At 52.2% G+C, this 19710-nt stretch overlaps 2 protein-coding genes across 2 annotated transcripts in view; both read right to left on the bottom strand.

The window, feature by feature from the left end:
* WDR27 (WD repeat domain 27) overlaps positions 1 to 19710 on the bottom strand; it is a 129477-nt gene that overhangs the window by 107497 nt on the left and 2270 nt on the right. The window contains exons 2-5 of the mRNA XM_046004150.1: positions 13148 to 13272; positions 12777 to 12972; positions 3789 to 3927; positions 718 to 842 (exon numbers count right to left, since the gene is read on the bottom strand). Of these exons, the coding sequence (XP_045860106.1) occupies positions 718 to 842; positions 3789 to 3927; positions 12777 to 12965 (453 nt within the window). The 5' untranslated portion in view covers positions 12966 to 12972; positions 13148 to 13272. The remainder of the gene's footprint in view (positions 1 to 717; positions 843 to 3788; positions 3928 to 12776; positions 12973 to 13147; positions 13273 to 19710) is intronic.
* On the bottom strand, positions 10151 to 12349 carry LOC123941224. The gene is made up of 2 exons (XM_046004157.1): positions 11879 to 12349; positions 10151 to 11847 (listed from the first exon to the last, which is right to left on the bottom strand). Exons 1-2 carry the CDS (start codon positions 12181 to 12183, stop codon positions 11295 to 11297), a joined length of 858 nt encoding a protein of 285 aa, XP_045860113.1. The 5' UTR covers positions 12184 to 12349; the 3' UTR covers positions 10151 to 11294.

Here is a 19710-nt window from a genome sequence, read left to right as displayed (position 1 = left end):
ATTACATGGACACAGAAAGGCACACTCTGGGCCCCAAATTGCCCAGCACGCAGCAAGCCCACCATCGGTTAGTCCCCAGCTAAGATCTCATACCTAACATCTTCCCTAACTGAGATTTTTTAAGCAGAGAGGGCAGAAAATTCCCCATGGACAAACAGCTTGGTCAACTGCGTTCACTCGGCAAACAGAAGGCAAGGCCAGGCCTTGGGTATCTGCCTCCCACGCAGGTCTCAAGCACAGGGGGGTCTGAGCAAACAGGAGGTCTCCCTCACACCCCACCCCAGCTCTCTCATGCCCGCCCGGCAGAGCCCAACGGGCTCCCGTTTCCTAGTCAGATGCGAGATGTGGAAGTCGCGGAGCCTGGAAGAGGAGACACATTCCCTTAAACCAACCCCAGGTAAGAGAACGGGAGGGAAGTCCAGCTCTGGCCAGGAAGCGAGTAGAGAAAAGTGATGAACGAAGCACTGCGCGGGGAGGGCTCGGACAATCACCAAAGGACAAGAAATCAGAGCAGTGAGTGTTTGCCCAAACGCGCCTGCTAAGCGTGCCGATGGCCTGGTCTCAAGGACCGGCGTCACGACGGACACACAGACGTAGGGGATCTGGGCGACTCTCCGAGGGCAGGGTCCGGACACCTTCCCCCACCCCGGGGAAGCAGTACCGCTGCTGAGAGTGGGCGGCCGTGCTCGCCCACACGTGGCAGGTGCCGAACCTCACCTCAGCATCCAGCACTAATATCTTCTTTCCAGCGCACACGGCAACCACGCGGTCGTCCAGGCTCAACCTCAAACACAGCACCTTTCCCAGCAGGGTGCCCACGACCAGCCCCCGAGGAGTCAGCCCTAGACGGAGGCTCAGCGTCAGTGGCAGGTCACCGGGAGGCCACGGGGAGGCGCTGGCAACGTGGCTCTCCCCTGACATCACACGCAGAGTGACCAGGAGCTTGGGTGCGACTTCCGCTCCTTGACAGTATAAAAACAACAAATGTAAACAGTTCTGGAAGTTTGTGGAGCAGCAGGCACCAACCGTCAGAAAATGACCCATGTCGTCGTGGATAACGGGTCTCTGGGAAGGCGGCGTGTGCATGGGTGTGGCGTCAGACGGAATCATGCACGGTCCCAACCCGCCCACCTCCGTGACCACAGCAGCTCCCGGCTGGGTCACGTGAGCTGCTCAGGTCCGTGTCCGCCAGGCAGCTGAGCCTCCGGGGCCTCTCTACCCCCGGGAGGATTTTTCCAGGCACCAGGTGCGCCTGCAGGCCTGAGGGGACGACACATGCCGCCCGCAGCCCCACGCAGCGTCCCTCAACCCACGCGGCGCCACGCAGCAGGACTCAGCGCCGTTGTGGCTGGGCCCCGGCCAGCACGGTCACATCACAGGAGCCCGCGGACTACAGAAGGGGAGACGTGCACACATCGCTGGAGTTCTATCTTGGCTAAAATCCCAGGGTCGCTCCATGAGTGACCCACAGGCACCTGCGCGACCCCAGTCATCTCCCTCGGCGCCGGGGACAGATCAGTGAACGAGGAGACAAAGTCCTGTCTTTGTGGAAAGCTTACCCGGGTAGGGGTGGGGACATTTAGACACCAATAAACAAAATTAGTGAACAAGTAACGTACAACGACAGAAGGAAGTGAACACCGTCAGAACAAGCAAAGTGCACAAAAGGACTGGCGTCCGGGGCAGGGGTCAGAAGGGCCCACGGCAATGGAGACACTTGAGTACATCCTAAAGGATGTGGCAGAATCCACCGTGGTCCTGAGATGGTGCAGCAGGTGCAAAGGCCCAGGGGCAGGACTAAGTGTGGGCTGTGCCTTGAGACTGGGGCTTTGGCTGGGGGTCCCATAGCTCTGTCAGTCTCTAGTCGGCCTGAGGTGGGAAGGCACGGGGGGCTTGGGCAGCAGTGTAGCTCAAGACTCCAGTCTTCCAGGGACCGCTGGCTGCTGAGGGGAGAGCAGAGCCCTGGGCAAGGTGAGCAGGAGGACTGAACACGATAACCGCTGAGTGACCGCTGAGGTGGACTGCGGGGCAGCAGCGGAGACGGGGAGAGGTGTGTGCAGATTTGGTTACGGTCTGAACGGAAAGCAGACAGAACTTGGGGTCGGTCGGATGTGGAGGTGTGGAGGGAGGAAGCACAGTGCCACGGTTTGTGACCGGAGCTGCTGCGGGGAAGCGGGAAGCAGGCGGGGGGAAGCGATCGGAACGGGCAAGCCACACTGCTGTCAGACGTCCGCGTGCAGGGGACCACAGGCAGGAGGGAGGACTCGGCGAGAGCAGAGGGGGTAGCTGTCAGAGGCCGCTGTCGTCCTAAAGGAGTGATTTTTGATGGGAAAGAGGAAAAGCCCATATTCCGACGTGAAGAGGTGGGAGAAGGACACAGAGCAAATGAGACTGGGGACAAGTGACCAATGACAGCCCCAGGTCACAACGCCCTTTCTAGTCCAAGTGCAAACACAATCATGTTGGACACACCTGCCCACACCCACCACAGGATGGAAACCAAGCCTGGTGGGGCTGCATCCTGCCCAGGCCCCCGCAGCCTCCCTGGAGGGGGAGTGGGCAGCTTGCCCCAGCCCCACTGCTGGAGCTCCGGGACCCAGGAATAGCTGCCTCCCGCTGCGCCGACGGGAGCACCAGGCTGGGGCTCGGGGATGGCTTGCACCCCTGTCCAGGGATCAGACTACTTGCATCCAAGGGCACGTGAGTCCCGAAGAGCCCAGCCCATTCCCACACGGAAGGATCCTTGCGTACAAAGACCTCCACAGGAGCAGGTAACAAACACGTGCTTCGTTGCACATATGGACACATGTACCGATGTTCACGGGTTCCCGCGCTGTACACACATGGACATGCCTCTGAATCGTGCATGCCTGGGTACATGTGTGTGCACTGACAGTGTGTGTAGCGTGCGTGTGCACGTGTACTGTACACACGAGAGTGCGGTACCACATGTGTACGCGCATTTACATGTGTGCCGTCTAGTTACTACACGTGTGCGGCCGTGCACGTGTCTGCGCTAACACACCGACACGGTGCACTCAACCGCCAAGTACACGAGATGAGACATAAACCGTTCCATATGCTGCTGCCTCAGACCCCGCACGCTCGCCTTCTGCAGCGACCCTGGGGTGCTCTGTGTGCTCAGCGGCCCCAACACCCCACGCAGTCCTCGCCTCACTACTCACCTCACCTGACAACACTCTCCGACCCCCCGTGCTGCTACCACGGGGCCCCTCCTCGGCGTGGACTGCAGGTAGAGCTCTCGGGACAGAGGGCCCAAGTGCACGCCCGGCACGGTGCCCCTGCCCGGTGCCAGCCCTGCCATCCGGCTCCCCCTCCCTCCTCCAGCGCAGAAGCCGCCTCCCCAGAGAAGACAGCACGTCTGCCCACGTCCTCCGCCCCCTCACCTGCCCTCTCTGCTGTGCGCCCCACAACCCATAACCACTCGCCTGCCCGTCTGACACAGGTCTGCCTCTCCTCACTGGCTGGAAGCAAAGAATGTTTCCCCTTACCTCCGTGCTTTCAGAGTTCCACAGAACCACGGGTTTCAAAATAACAGAACACGTAAGCCTAAACCAATGAGCCGATCGCGTCAGCTTCACACACAGCCCGGGTCCGAGATCTGAACATCGGATGCGCTTTCCGCACCGAACACCCACCTCGGACACCTGGCTGGTCTCTGGGTCGGAGGAGTGGACATTCTGCAAGCCCCGTTATAAAACCAGGTGTGCTGAAGAATGAGTTATTCCCTTAGTACATTTTTAAATACATTTTCGATGTTCATCTACCTTGAAGTGCTTTCTGTCTGCACTCCTCTAGTCTCCACATTATAACGTGATCTCGGGAGGCAGAACAGAGAAGCGGACTCGCTGCGTTTCCGAACGCCACGGCAGTAATCGGCTCGTCGTGGCCTCCGAGGGTCAGAGGCTGCAAGAGGGAACAGACACGAAACTCTCAGAAACTACACACGACACTTAAAGAATGAAAACATAACAGCATGATCTCAAACGTAATAAATCAAGCGGATTAAGTTTTTCAAATACATTCAGTTCACATACCCATTTACTAAAATTCCTGTTCACGTTCTACTCGGTCATTCTCTCAAGTGAGCCCTCCCGCTGCCACGCGACATCGAGTCACACGAGTAAAACGACGCAGGTCACCTCGCTCCTCCGCTTCCTCAGGAGTTCCTAATCAGGCGAAGGCTCACCCCGTCCCCGCCAGCTGCCCGGGAAGTGAGGCTGTGCCGGACAGTGAAGGACAGGGCAGTGACGACAAATCCCCAAGAGGAGGGCAGTGCTCGGGCTGCTGGCTGACAGGGCGCCTGTCGGACAGAGCTGGGACAAGCGCGGGACACACTGGTGCCCTGAAAGGCTGGGCGCTGTGTGCGGACTGCTGCAGCACGGTGGGAACGGGAAGCCGGCAGCGGAGGTACAAGCAGGAGCAGGAGACGAGCAAACTCGTCTTCAGACTTTCAACACTGCTGCAAGCACGGAAGAGGGAACACAGTGGGGACAGTGGGACCGAACGTGCCAAAGCAAGCACAGTAAAGGCCTGAACTGGGGCCGCAGGGACGGAGACGGGAGGAGACAGAGAACCAAAGATCTGAGACCGGTGGGCATGAGGGATGGGGGACAGAAGCAACGACAATCGGTGCTGCAGGCGGAAACGCTGGGTGCGTGGGGGCATAAGCAAGGTGGAACGGGGTCAGGAAAGAACACAGGTCGTCTGGGCGGTGTGAAGTAGGTACTTCTAAGCTGAAGGTCAGCAGACACGAGGCCCTTTGATGTAAAGCCATCAAACACGACAACAAAGAGAGCTCCACTCCGGTCACGGTGGCCAGTTCGTCCGCACCAAGCTCCTCACGAGAACAAGAAAGCAGGGGAAATTTGCCAAAAACATACAGATACACTTTTAAGACATCAGAGAGCAATGAACGCAACAAAGAATTAAGAACAGAGAAGAAGGAAACAGAGGAGGGACCCAACATGGGAGGCCATTCACCCAGGAAGACATCTGTCGAATGGCAGGTTTCCGACAATCCCAGTAAAGGCAGTTGAAACCTGAGACACTTACCCGAGTAGGAGCCCCAGAATGGTGTGATTAAATGCATCCTTTTCAGGCACAAACAGAGGTCTCTTATTGGGAAAAGGACAAAGAATTCCACTGCCTGACAGAGGACTTCTGAGAACAGGGCTGGCGGCTTCCAGGTTGAGGGTGCCACGCATTGCTTTTCCTTTGAAACACTATGAATGGATTTTAACAAATTTCTCCTTAAAAAAAAAAAAGCACACCGCCTACTAAGGTAGGAGAGAAGGGCATGTTTTCAAATGCCCAGGCCTAGAGCAGTGACCGGAAGGGCCAGCCGCAGGAAGGAAAGTGACCGGGCAACAGAAGATGTTCACAGGCCCACCTGCCAGTGCTCCAGTCCAACTGGATTCGTGACCGGGACGGCCAGTGCCCTCACCGGCCAGCTAAGAGAAGCAAGCGTAGATTCTCTCTGGAAGAAGTTCGGCATCCAGAGCCCCAACTGGCTGTGCATTTTATCATACATAATGTCCGGCAGTCAATCAAAAATAATCAGGTATTCAAGGAGTCAAAAACCAAGAGGAATATTAACCATGGAAAACAGCCACCCATGGGTCATCCAGGTCCAGCAGGCCTTGAAACCAAACCAGAACTGGTGCAGATTGCAGAATTACGAGATAAGGACATTAAAGCAATCATTATACTTCTATTCCATACCTTCAAAAAGTTAAGTGGAAGTGTAACAAAATAGATAATTAATAATCTTCTAAAACAAAAAGTACCAGGCCACGATGGATCCACGGGTGAATTCTACCCAACACTCAAGGAAGAGATTTTACTAATTCTCTACAACCTCTTTCAGAAAACTGAAGAAAGAAAATGGAGGGAAGTATTATTTTCAAAAGAAGCAGAGGAAATATTTCTTTACTCATCTTATGAGGCCAGGATTACCCTAATACCAAAACCAGACAAAGACATCACAAGAAAAGAAAATTTAAAACCATATCTCGGGGCATCTGGGTGGCTCAGTGGGTTAAAGCCTCTGCCTTCGGCTCAGGTCATGGTCTCAGGGTCCTGGGATCGAGCCCCGCGTCAGGGTCTCTGCTCGGCAAGGAGCCTGCTTCCCTCTCTCTCTCTGCCTGCCTCTCTGCCTACTTGTGATCTCTCTCTCCCTAATAAATAAGTAAAATCTTAAAAAAAAAAAAAACATACCTCTCATGAATATGGATGCAAATCTCAACAAAATATTCAAAATATCAGCAAATCAAACCATACAATATATTAAAAAATTATACACTATGACAAAGTAGGATTTGGAGATTTATTCCACATATACAAGTCTGGCTGGACATTTGAAAACCAACTAATCCATCACATCAACAGGCTAAAGAAGAAAAATCACATGAAAATATCAAAAAATGTTGAGGTGCCTGGGTGGCTCAGTCAGGGAAGCATCCAGCTCTTGATTTTGGTTCTGGTCAGGATCTCAGGGTCAGGAGACTGAGCCCTGTGTCAGGCTCCAGCTGGGCCAGGAGCCTGTTTAAGATTCTCTCTCTCCCTCTCTTCTGCCCCAACATTTGCATGTGCTTGCACTCTAACAAGTAAACAAACGAACAAATGAATAGAAACAGTAGCTGCTTCACAGTACAGTTCATTCGAGAAGTGTAGAAAAAAAGCATTTGACAAAATCCAACAGCAATTCATGATAAAAACTACCCATATACTAGGAATGAGGGGAACTTTCTCAGCCTTCCAAGAGTATCTACAAAATACCCGGCGCTAGTATGTGAACAGGTGAGAAACTACAAACTGTCCTGCCAAGATTAGGAACAAGACAAGACGTCCCCTCTCACCACTCCTCTCCAACATTGTACTGGGAATCTGAGCTCCTGTAATTACACCATGAAAGGAAACAGAAGGTTTAGTGATGGAGAGAAAAGACATAAAACTGTCTTTATCCATGGATGACATGATCATCTATGCAGAAAATCCAAAAATATTGGCAAGATGCTCTGGACACTAAGCACTTACAGCAAGGTTGCAGGATACAAAGTCAAGACACAAAATTCCACTGCTTTCCTATGTGTCAGCAATAAATAAGTAGATTTGAACTTAAAGACACAAAACCATTTACATCAGCACTGCAAAAAACGAAATGCTAACAAATCTAACAAAGTTGTGCCTGGACAGCTCAGTTGGCTCAGCACCAACTCAGTTTTGGCTCAGATCATGATCTCAGGGCCGTGAGACTGAGCCTCAGGTTGGGCTCCATGCTGGGCATGGAATCAGCTTAAGATCCTTTCTCCCCTCTTCCTCTGCCTCCCCTCCTACCCGCACATGCTTTCTCTCTTAAAAAAAAAAAAAAAAAAAAAAATTATAGGGCACCTGGGTGGCTCTGTTGGTTAAGCGTCTGCCTTCAGCTCAAGTCATGATCCCGGGGTCCTGCGATCAAGTCCCGCACTGGGCTCCTTGCTTAGAGGGGAGCCTGCTTCTCCCTCTGCCCTTCCCTCTGCTTGTACTCTCTCTCACTCTCTATTTCTCAAATAAATAAAATAAGGTATTTTTTTTTTAATTATACAAGATCTCTATGAGGAAAAATAAAACTGTTGAAAGAAATTTTAAAAACTAAATGAATGGAGAACTATCCCATGTTCATGGATAGAAAGCCTCAATATTTTCAAGATGTCAGTTCTTCCCTACTTGATCTATAGATTTAATCTAATTCAAATCAAAATCAACAAACTGTTTTACCATTTAAATTCCCAGTAGCAGTGTATGAGACCCAGCTCCTCCTCATCTTTGCCAGCATGTGGTATAGTCAACTTTTAAATGCTAACTATACTAATAGGTGTATACTCTTTGCTTATTTTGCTGTAATTTGCATTTCCGTAATGACATGATGTTCGATATCTTTTCATGTGCTTATTTGACATTTGCATATATTCTATAGTTATATAACTTCAAATCTTTTGCTCATTTTAAAATTGGGTAAAATTAAAATATTTGCTCATTTTAAAATTTAAAATTTGGTATAAATCATTTGTTCTATTATTAAGTTAAAAAAAATGTTTAATTTAATTTCTTTTCAGTGTAACAGAATTCATTGTTTATACACCACACCCAGTGCTCCACGCAATACGTGCCCTCCTTAATACACACCCCCTGGCTCCCCCAACCTCCCACCCCCTGCCCCTTCATAACCCTCAGGTTGTTTTTCAGAGTCCACAGTCTCTCATGGTTCATCTCCCTTCCGATTTCCCTCAACTCACTTCTCCTCTCCATCTCCCCATGTCCTCCGTGTTATTCCTTATGCTCCACAAATAAGTGAAACCATATGATAATTGACTTTCTGCTTGACTTTTATATATATACATATATATATATACACGTATATATATAATTTACATATATAAATTAAATAACAAATCAAATTTAAATAAAAATTAAATTTTTATTTTTTAAAAAATAAATGTTTGGTAGAATTAACCTGTGAAGCCATCTGGTCCTGGACTTTTGTTTGTTGATAGTCTTTCTGATTACTGATTCAATTTATTTGCTGGTTACTAGTCTGTTTTCTATTTCTTCCTTTTCCAGTGTTGGTAGTTTGTGTGTCTGCAGGTAGAAAGTTGGTGCAATCACAGTGCTCACTCAATCTGTACCTCTTCTGTTGGGGAGAACAGTCCCTGTTCAAACTTGTTATTCCATCATGGCTCCAAAGGAAGTCCTTATTTCTTACTCCTGGTGATGGTACCTGGCACTAGTATATCTCATATATCAAAGATGAGAATGTAAACTATTTCAAACCTTGGCATAATCTTAAAACCCTAAAATGTACCCATAATTTGACTGGTCGAGCCTGCAGGAACACAGGGTGGAGAAATAGAAACACGCACGTGCAGGGACAAGCACCTGCGGCCATCTCCTGATGCGGACATCTCCTGCAGTGGTCCGCAGCAACAGAGAAACAACCTGAGCTCGGTGTGGGGGGACAGAAGGCGGCATCACGGCGCTGCTGTCACTATGTTCATGTTTTGTCCTGCGGGCATTTTAAGTCAGAAGAGCAAGCGTATGAGAGACATACCAACAAAATGCCAAGAGCAGATGTCTTCTACATCCCGACTCAAATAAACCAAACACGACTAGACACTAAGTCCTCATCTGTGCGACATACATACTGAGATATGTGGAGGGAAATGCTAAAATAGACTGATCTGGCTTTAAATCATCCCAGTCAAAACATGTGGAAGAGTAACAAGAAAGGTCAAATAGGATTATTAAAAATGTGTAATACTGTATGTCATCTACACTGGAGTTAAAATTAAAAAATAAAAATGTGTGACAGGTACGTGGCGTTCATTTTACTATCTTATTTTTGTTATGTTTGAAATGTTCTACAATAAAAAGACAAAACAAAATAAAAGAAGTTACAGTGGACAGTTATCCCATTAAAACCTAACTATTTTTTAGACTCAAATGTGGGCCATATTTGAGTACAGAAGAAACATCACAAGATAAAAACCAAAGTTCTGACAGATGATGGGTGGGAAACACTGAATGTGATTCCTTTCAATCTGCACTATTCCTTTGGTGTGGGGTAAACTTTGTAATGGAATTTTGTAAGACGAATGTAATGACCTTCAAGAATTATACGCATGTAGGAAAAATGAAGCTTAATTTGGAAAAAAAAAAAAACAAATCAACAAACCGATTTTAAGGTTTATACAGAGGCAAAAGCCCCGGAATGGCCACATAGTACTGAAGAGCAACAATAGCGTTGGAAGGACTGACGCGACCCTCCTCCAAGACTTTCTGTGAAGCTACACGAATCCGAACTGTATGCTACCAGCGAAAGAAAGGACAAACAGAGCAATGGGAAAGAAGAGAGTCAGAAACAGTCAAATGAACTTGGACTAAGGAACAAAGGGGATACAATGGAGAAAACTATAAACTTAAAAATAGCACGAGACGGGGCGCCTGAGTGGCTCAGCGGGTTAAGCCTCTGCCTTCGGCTCAGGTCATGATCTCAGGGTCCTGGGATCCAGTCCTGCACCCGGTTCTCTGCTCAGCGGGGAGCCTGCTTCCTCCTCTCTCTGCCTGCTTCTCTGTCTACTTGTGATCTGTCAAATAAAAAATTTAAAAATCTTAAAAAAAAGAAGATACACAGGTGACAAGTAAGCAAAGTCCACGTCAGGAGTCGTCAGGGACATGGATGAAGACGACGACAGCAGGGCCCACCGCCCAGAGTAGCAACATCCAGGACTGGACAACTCCCAGTGCCCGTGTGGGTGCGGGGGGGCGGGAACTCGCCTTCACAGCTGGGGCACGCGGGCCGGTACAGCCACTGTCAAAGCCAGTCTGTTTCTTACAAAAACAAGTCCTCTGTTACCATATCATGACACAGCAATCCCGCTCCTCAGTATTTCCCCGAGGAGCTGACAATGTATGTCCGCTCGAAGCCTAGCAGGGACGTCTACAGCAGTTTTGTTCCTAAATGCCGACACGGAAGCCGCAGGGAAACAGACAGACGTGCTGCATCCAGACAACTAGAGAGAGATGCGCCGTCAAGGCATGAGGGGACACAGAGGAAGCTTCGGCGCCTGTCACCCAGGGAAAGAAGTTGGTGTGAACCCACACACCGTGTGACCCCACCTACATGACACCGTGGAAAAGGCGCAGCCGCAAGGACAGGGAAGGATCGGCCGCTGCCGGGTTGGGGAGGGAGGGATGAGGGGGCAGGGCCAGGATTTTAGGCAGAGAAAACTCTGAGTGGTTTCCTAACTGTGGACCATGTCACTACACACTGGTCCGAACCCACAGAATGCACGGCGCCTGGAGTGACCCCTGCGCTCACGGTGCACTCTGGGCGGCGATGATGGGCCACGGAGCTTCACCAGCTGCAGCAAGCGCAGGATTCCAGCGTTGGGGGTGACAGCGGGGGTGGCCTGTGTCGCCGGCAGCACACCGGCTACCCGGGAAATCTCGGCACCAACTCCGCAATGTTGCCGGGAACCTAAAACTGCTCTTCAAAGTGAGTCAAGGCTTGGGGCGCCTGGGTGGCTCAGCCGTCAAGTGTCTGCCTTCGGCCGCAGCCATGACCTCCGGGTCCTGGGACCGCGTCCCTGCTCGCGGGACCGGCTTCCCTCTGCCTCGCCCGCCCGAGTCTCTCCGGCTGGCCCGCTGCCGAACCAGCACGTCGTCTCTAACCCATGTCGTCTCCGGCTGCCAAACCAGCACGTCGTCTCTAAGACACAAACACAAAGAAGCAGTCACGTCTCACCACTTACAAGAAGGGAGAGCAGCCCCGAGAGCAGAGCGGGAAACGGGCCGAACGTCAGAGCGACCAGCACGACCCGAGACGACGCTCCCCCGCGACCGCCACCGCCGCGCGGAGAACGCGGACACAGACGGACACAAGCGGGGCCACCGACTGCGACACCGCGACGGGCAGGGGCGCAGCGGGCGGCCTGCGGGCGGTGGGAGGCGCCACGGAGCGGAGACAGACCCGGAGAGCTCCACCCGCAGGCGGCGACAGTGAAGACGACCGGGCCGTCCCCGACGCCGACACGGCCCGACCCCGGGCGCAGACGGCCCGGGCAGCTCGGAAGCGCGGTTCGCGGGAGACGCGGACGGGGAGACGCAGCACCGGCCCCGCCCACGGCAGCGGGAGCGCGGACGGACCGGGACTCGCGGACGGGAACGCGCAGACGGGAGCGCGGGCGGACGGGGACGCGCGCCCACGGGAAACAGTGGGAAAAGCTCCCTCGCTGGGAGACGGACGGACGGACGGACGGACCGTCTGTCCGGAAACGGCAGCGACTGAACGCGGGTCACGCGGAGAGCGTCCGCCTCTACGAGGCTCACCCGCCGAGCACTCACCGGCCAGCGCCCCGCACGCGCCCCGACGCCCGAGCGGGAGCCGAGGACAGACGGACGCCGACCGCGCGGCGTCTCACGTGGCCTCGGAGCAAGCACCGACCCGGCGACAGCACGGCGCTCCGGACCCCTTCCCGGCGAGCCCTGCCGACCCCGACGGACTCTGCGCTGCCGCCGGCAGCGACCGGTCCGCGCACAACCGCGCGCAGGAGGCCGGGGCCGTGTCACGTGGCGCTCAGAAACAGTAACAGCCGCCGTCACTGTCACTGGACGGGGAGCCATCGAACTGGACTGCCGACCACCGAGAACGGCTCCTCCGATCCCCGAAGGGAGCGCCCTGAGCTCGAAATGAAAGGAAACTTCCAGGCCAGCGCGGCGCCGGTGCTGTCCTCACCCGCCCGGGACGCCGGGAGCCCGGAGCAAGGGGATCCCAACACGAAACGCGGAGAGATTTACCCTCTTCGTTTTGCACAGCGAAACCGGCTTTGCAGAGCGCTCCGACAAGGACACTGGCCGGGAGACCATTTTTGAATGAAAACTAATGTCTCTAAAACTGTCAGTTTGATGTATAAGATGCTGCAACAGACGTAATAAACTCCCTTAAATGTGTTACATTTAAAACCTACAAAAACTGAACCTGTCTGGGTTACGTTCACACGAACCCTTCTGGCGTCTGTTACTGAAGAACTTTCTTAAACGAGGTGACTGCAGGCAGTTCACTTTCTGGAAGACCCCCCCGCAGTGTTTGCATTTCTCCTGCGGCTGGTCCTGCAGTCGCCTGGGGCGCGGTCACCCGACAGCGTCCGAGCAGCAGCAGGTAGGCGCAGGCTGCCCATGCCATCGGCTCCAACAACACACACACAGCTTCTAGATACCTGGTAAGAAGGGTCCTCGGTGCTCCACACACAAAGCATGTTCCCGTCTACGGGGAAAGCACAGTACTGAGCTCTACAAGCAAGCTGGGCGTGGGCCACAGGCTCCTTCAAGGCCACTAGGCCTTTCTCTGTGACCACGTCACCGAGGCAGCCGGCATCAGCGCGGAGAATCCCTTGTGCGTCTTCCATCTGGGATCTGTGGGCACAGGGGTGCGGAGGCTACGGGACGGCACTGAATGCAGACACCGCGGGTCACACCCACTTACTCACCGCCCCTCCCCGCTCCCAAGACATTACTGAAAGTCCCGGAGGTCTCACACACACACACACACACACGACTGCTCACTCGTCCCCCCGGCTTTACAACAGACCTTGACTCTGACTCGCCACCCCTCTTTCTGCTTGACACGCCTCCCGCGGCCGGCAAGGGGGTAGGACAGCACCTCCCGGAGGTGCCGACGAGGTTGGTCCTCAGCGCACGAGCCCGGCAGCAGCCCTGAGGAGTGAACAGAAAGTCATCACTGACACTGATCACCACTGCAAGGACCTGGAGAGAAGAAATCATTCCCCAAATCCCCACGCAAGCTGGTCGTGAAGTGCAACGTTAACCTAGACCCCTGCCGCCTCCCTTGGGTTGGTTCAACGGCCTCACCACATCGTGTCCTTTAAGTCATCACCTCAGGTCATACAATCACTGATTCCCTGACTCCATCCTACGAAAGCATAAATGAATGAGACGCTGACAAAACTAACGAACCGCTTCAGTCTGCCCCCTTCCCAGTTAAGGACTTCGCACACGCTCTCTCTTCCTGTCCTCGAGTCGTCCCGATTCCGCTCTGCCGCGCCTCACTCCCGGCACTAGGCCCGAGAAGCTCACCCACAGACTGTGCTGGCGTGGTTATGGGCAAAGGGTTTAACCATCTGGTCACCACGGTGGCCGAGGGGACTCACAGGACCAGCTGTGTGTCACAGGCTGGCTTCATGGGGAAAGGGGTGGCCCAGACAGAAGACCAGGTGGCAATGCCCAGCGGAGACGGGATGAGGTGACAAGAGGGGACATCGTCCAGTGGGGACAGCCTGCTGTGCTCGGCAATGGACCAGACAGAGGGCTTCCACGTCAGCTCGGGTCAGAACCAGAGGGCAGGTGAAGGCTGCTGAACGAAGCTACTCAGGAAAATGCACGTTTCCACCTGGCACAGCGGACAGGTGTCAGGATCAGGAGGGACGGGGTGGGAAAGCAAGAGGCCCAGTGCCCGCTCCATGCACAGGGCTCTGGCTCAGGGAGCCTGGACAGCAGATGACTCTCAGTTCGACCCTTTCCACATGCAGATCTCTCTTCAGGGCACGAGCATGTTCCAGTTTCCAGGGACAAAAGCCCACACGAACGTCAGTCCCGCACTTCCCTGTTCTCTCGCATTCAGTCTATACCTAGGCCTGTCCTCCTTCAAGAGGACTTTGGCCTCAATACCCAAAAGAAAGATCACGCAAATCTACAAAACAATCCAGAAACCAAATCCCCCCCCCAACAGTGGTGAGGACACCACAGACTGCCCACACCACCTCTTTCCCGAAGGGCAGCCTCCCCCAGGCCCGGCGGCACCGCAGCCCTCAAGGCCAGCAAATCTCAACTCCGCGCCCACCATGCTGGCTTGCTCCTAGTTCTAAGAAAAGAGCTGTTTCTCCTCACCTCGAAGATCTCTCCTGTCTCAAGATTTCCCCTCAAGCTGTCCACCTGCCGGCCTCTCCCCCTTCAGGTCTCAGCTGAGTCCCACAAACACCTTCTATGTGCCCCTGGCACCTCCTTGGCCTTCACACACCCTGACCCAAGTGACTCCTTGGGGGTCAAAATACGGGGCCGGGGTCAGGGCACCGGGCTACAATCCTGCGGCGCCGCGGTGCCGGCTCACATGGGCCCAAGAGTTTCCAGGACCGCGGATGGGGTGGGCCTTCCCACGGGAAGCCTCCAGGACACCTGACGGGGGCTGAGCCCGCAGGACACCGCTCCCAGGCGCTGGCAGTGGCCACAGGCACCTTCAAGCGCGGGGGCAGCGGGCACGACTGAACAGCACAAAGGAGACCAACGAGACCGTGCGCCCGAGCTACGCTGCTGAGAAGTGACCCAGAAGCAGGCAGCATGCACGCCAGCAGGAGACCCGACGGGAAACCCTGACCGCAGCTTCTGTGAGGCCGACGGAGCAGGTGAGCGGCGAGATCTGAGCGGTAAAGACGTCAGTCGGGGCTTGTGCTCGCGCGGTCCCACAGAACAGTCTCTGTTAAAACAAACAAGACGCGATTGTCATAGACTTGAAAATTCTGCGAGAACTTGGGAGAAAAAATAAAAACATTCTCGATATTTTAATGCACAATCTTCTCCAATTCATAAACTTGGTTTTACTTATCACTCTTGCAACTGCCAAGACATGGAAAGGAGTTTCATATAAAAAAAAATAGCTAAATATTTTAAGGGTACCATGATTTGCTTTGTAGGTTTTACCATTTTAAAGGAACCAGTGCCCAGCACCGGGGCCAGCATGTAGCTGGTGGTGAGGGGAGGAACCCCAATGGACGCAGTGAAATGACTGTGTGGCTCCTCCAAGTGCTTCCCCCAAACATAAAATACTGTAAGAAATGTGTAAGAATATATCAAAAATTATAACTTTAAAAAATTTTTAAGACTCTCCCCACTGGGACGCCCAGGTGGCTCAGTGGGTTAAAGCCTCTGCCTTCAGCTCAGGGCATGATCCCAGGGTGCTGGGATCGAGCCCCACATCGGGGTCCCTGCTCAGCGGAGCGCCTGCCTCCCCCTCCCCCCTGCCTGCCTCTCTGCCTACTTGTGATCCGTCAAATAAATAAATTCTTAAAAAAGAAAAAAAAAGAATCTCCCCACTGAATGGAGGAGGCGGCTGTGGCATGGTGCCATACGGGTAGACGGCAGATCGGCAGCCATCAGGGAGAATCAAGAAGAATGAAATCTTGCCATTTGCAACGATGTGCATGGAACTGACGGGTACATGCTGAGTGAAATAAGTCAGAGAAAGACAGGTGTCACATGATTTCACTTACATGTGAGAAAAACAAACTAAGAAAAAAAAAAGAGAGACACACCCCCCCCCCAAAGAAAAGACTCTTAAATACAGAGAGGAAACTGGTGGGGAGGGGGGCAGTAGAGGGTGGGGGAAATGGATGAAGAGGACATCCCAATTCCGGACTTCAAGCTCTACCGCAGAGCTGCGATCACCAAGACAGCATGGTCCTGGCACAGAAACAGACGCATAGATCAATGGGACAGAAGAGAGAGCCCCAAGGTGGACCCCCAACTCTAGGGTCAATGAATCTTTGACAAAGCAGGAAGGAATATCCAATGGAAAGAAGACAGTCTCTTCAACAAATGGTGCTGGGAACACGGGACAGTCACAGGCAGAAGACTGAAACTGGACCATTCTCTCACACCTCACCCCAAGATAAACTCAAAATGGATGAAAGACCTCAATGTGAGACAGGAACCCACGAAAATCCTAGAGAACACAGGCAGCAACCTCTTCGACCTCAGCCGCAGCAACTTCTTTCAAGACCTGTCTCCAAAGGCAGGGAAACAAAAGCAAAAATGAACTTTTGGGACTTCATCAGGATCAAAAGCTTCTGCACAGCAAAGGAAACAGTCCACAAAACTTAAAGGTAACCAACAGAATGGGAGAAGATATTTGTGAACGACATGTCCGACAAAGGGCTGGTATCCAAAATCTATAAAGAACTGTTGTGACTTAACACCGCCAAAAATGACTGATCCAATTAAAAATGGGCGGGAGACATGAACAGACTCTTCTCCGAGGAAGACATACAGACAGCCAACAGACACATGAAAAGGTGCGCAACATCACTCACCATCAGAGAAACACAAATCAAAACTACAATGAGGTACCCCCTCGCACTGTCAGAATGGCTAAAATTGACAACACAAGAAAGAGCAGGTGTTGGCGAGGACGCGGAGAAAGAGGGACCCTCTTACACTGTGGGTGCGAATTCAAGCTGGTGTAGCCACTCTGGAAAACAGTAAGAAGCTTCCTCAAAAGTTAAAAATGGAGCTACCCTATGACCCAGCATAGGTACATGAGTACCAAAAGGGATACGCGCGCCCGTTTGCAGCAGCATCTCCACACCAGCCACACCGCAGAACAGCCCACGTGTCCGCCGACCGGTGAACGGACAGGGAAGAAATAAGTCGGAACGGTCAGTCACACCGGTCAGAACGGCTAAAATTAACACCACCAGAAACAAGAGGTGTCACGGAGGATGCAGAGGAAAGGGAACCCTCGTGCCCTGCTGGTGGGAATGCAAACAGGTGCAGCCACTCTGGAAAACAATATGGAAGTTCCTCAAAACGTTAAAAATAGAACTGCCCCATTATGAGGGCTCCTGGGCAGCTCAGTTGGCTGCGCATCTGCCGGTGGGTCAGGTCATCCTCTCAGGAGCCTGGGACGGAGTTCCCTATCAGGCTCTCCACTCAGCAGGGAGGCTGCTTTTCCTTCTCACTCTCCTTCTCTCGCTCTCAAACAAACAAACAAACAAACACACCTGCCCTCTGGTCCAATAATCACACTGCTGGGAATTTACCCTAATCCATACAAACACACGAATTCGAACGGAGACGCGCACCTCGATGTCTGCACAGCACATCCCCAATAGCCGAGAACTGGCCGCGGCCCAAGTGCCCACAGACTGGGGAACAGCTGCCGAAGACCACACACACACACACACACACACACACACACACACACACACCGGAGTGTCGCTGGGCCACCAGAAGGAAGGGAATCCCGCCGTGTGCAACAACGTGGATGGAGCCAGGCAGTATCACACTAAAGCACAATATGGCTTCCCCCAATACCAGATGATCCCATCAGGTGGAATTTAAGAAACAAAACAAATGAACAAAGGGGAAAAAAGAGAGAAGAGAGGAAAAAACCCAAGAAACAGACTTTCAACTACAGAGAACATACTCCTGGTCACCAGAGGGGCGGTGGGCTGGGGGCTGGGGGAGACTGGTGATAGGGATGAAGGAGAACATGATGGAAAAACACAAAATAAAAAGACTTCTAAAAATAAAAAAATAAACAGGAGCAATAAATTCACAAGAGGATGAATACCAGGGCCCAACAAAAATTAGTAATCAAGAAATACAACAAAAGACCAAAGAATATCATTTTTCATCTACCAACTTGGCAATAACTAAATTAGAAAACAAAAATATCCTGTGCAAACTTTTTCCACTGTAAGGAAATGAATACGCATAAGCTTTGGCTATTTGGTAATGTGTATTAAAATATTTTAAGAACTAGATATTGGGGGCACCTGGGTGGCTCAGTGGGTTAAGCCTCTGCCTTCGGCTCAGGTCATGATCTCAGGGTCCTGGAATCGAGCCCCGCATCGGGCTCTCGGCTCAGCGGGGAGCCTGCTTCCCTCTCTCTCTCTGCCTGCCTCTCTGCCTGCTTGTGATCTCTGTCTGTGAAATAAAAAAAAAAAACTAGATATTGATTCATAAATGTTCATCCTATAAACTTAAAACAAGCAAATGTATGATTTCCCCAAATCCGTTTCTTCCGGATGTCCAAAACAGCACCACTTAGAATCTAAAACGCAGCGGTACTCCTTGTCGTCAGTGGGACACAGTGTAGACGTCCTGACAGTTGCCTCCGCCTGTCAGTGAGAACCTTCTCAGTGCAAATTAGCGAAAGCTCAGCCTGACAGGCCTTAAAGAAAGGGCGTCTCTGGAGGGGCGGGCCTTTAACGCAAGGTGTGTGCAGGGCTCCCTGCAGCAGCCTGAGCCAGCCAGGCCTGACCTCTCCATCTTTGAGCTGTGACTGTCTGATCTGGCTCTCCTTTCTCCTTTCTGCTGCCATTTGCTGGCCAGCAGCTCCCACAGCCACTCTCTCATGACCATCTCTTCCTGTCAAAGCCTGAACATTCTCTATGAGTTTGGGCCAGTTTGGGCCATTTCTCGTCTTTGAATTTACCATGTGAACAGAAGGATAAAACTGTGCTGACAAGTCAGCCCCACAGGTCATGGAACTGTGACCCCTGGAGCCTGGCCAGGAGAGGGAAAAGACGGGCCTCTCAAATGCAAGTACTATTGCCACAAAAGGAACAGATACTGAGAAAGAAAAAAAATCCATGTTTGTCTACGTCTAGATTACCATTTAGATGTTCAGGAAGGGCAGAAACTTCAATAAAATACATCCACAATAATATCTTATCAGAGTACACAAATCCACAAACACAAAACTGATATTCTTCAGAAGACACCATTCGGGGCATGAAAAGGCAAGCCACAAGGCAGGGAAGATGGAGAACACAGAAAGCTGACAAAGGCTTCCAGAATGTACAAAGAATTCGTACAGATCTTAAGACAGAGAAGCCAAGAGAAAAATATGCAAAGGCACGTCATGAAAGATCTCCAAATGGCCAATTAACCGGAGAAGATGCTCATCGTATTAATAGCCAGAGAAATGCAAACTGAAATGAGAGGCGAAAACCACACACACGCCAGAATGGTTAACATCAAAAAGACTGAGAAAAGAACACTGAGTACAGATGAGCTTCCAAACCCTGTGGGAGGAGTCAGGGAAGCCCGAACCACCACAGACCTAGGGGCAACTGCCTGCCAAGGACACACTGATCCACGAACACGTGCACCAAGAAACGCGGACCACAGAACATTCATCAGGATGCTCACAGCAGCCCTGTCCAGGAGTCCAAAATCGGAAACAGCCCAACTGCCCACGTGCAGCAGCCCGGGGGAAAGAGGGGCATAGTCCCGACAGCATGTACACAATAGTGTCTGCTCAGCTGCGGTCTAGCAGCCGGCGGGGCTGGACTCAGACGCGGCTGGGAAGGAGGCAGGGAGTGATGACTGCAGGTCCGCAGGGCGGTGGGATGC

Source organism: Meles meles, chromosome 5 (assembly GCF_922984935.1).
Source record: "Meles meles chromosome 5, mMelMel3.1 paternal haplotype, whole genome shotgun sequence".
Lineage (NCBI taxonomy): Eukaryota > Metazoa > Chordata > Mammalia > Carnivora > Mustelidae > Meles > Meles meles.
This window is presented reverse-complemented; position numbering and strand designations above follow the sequence as displayed.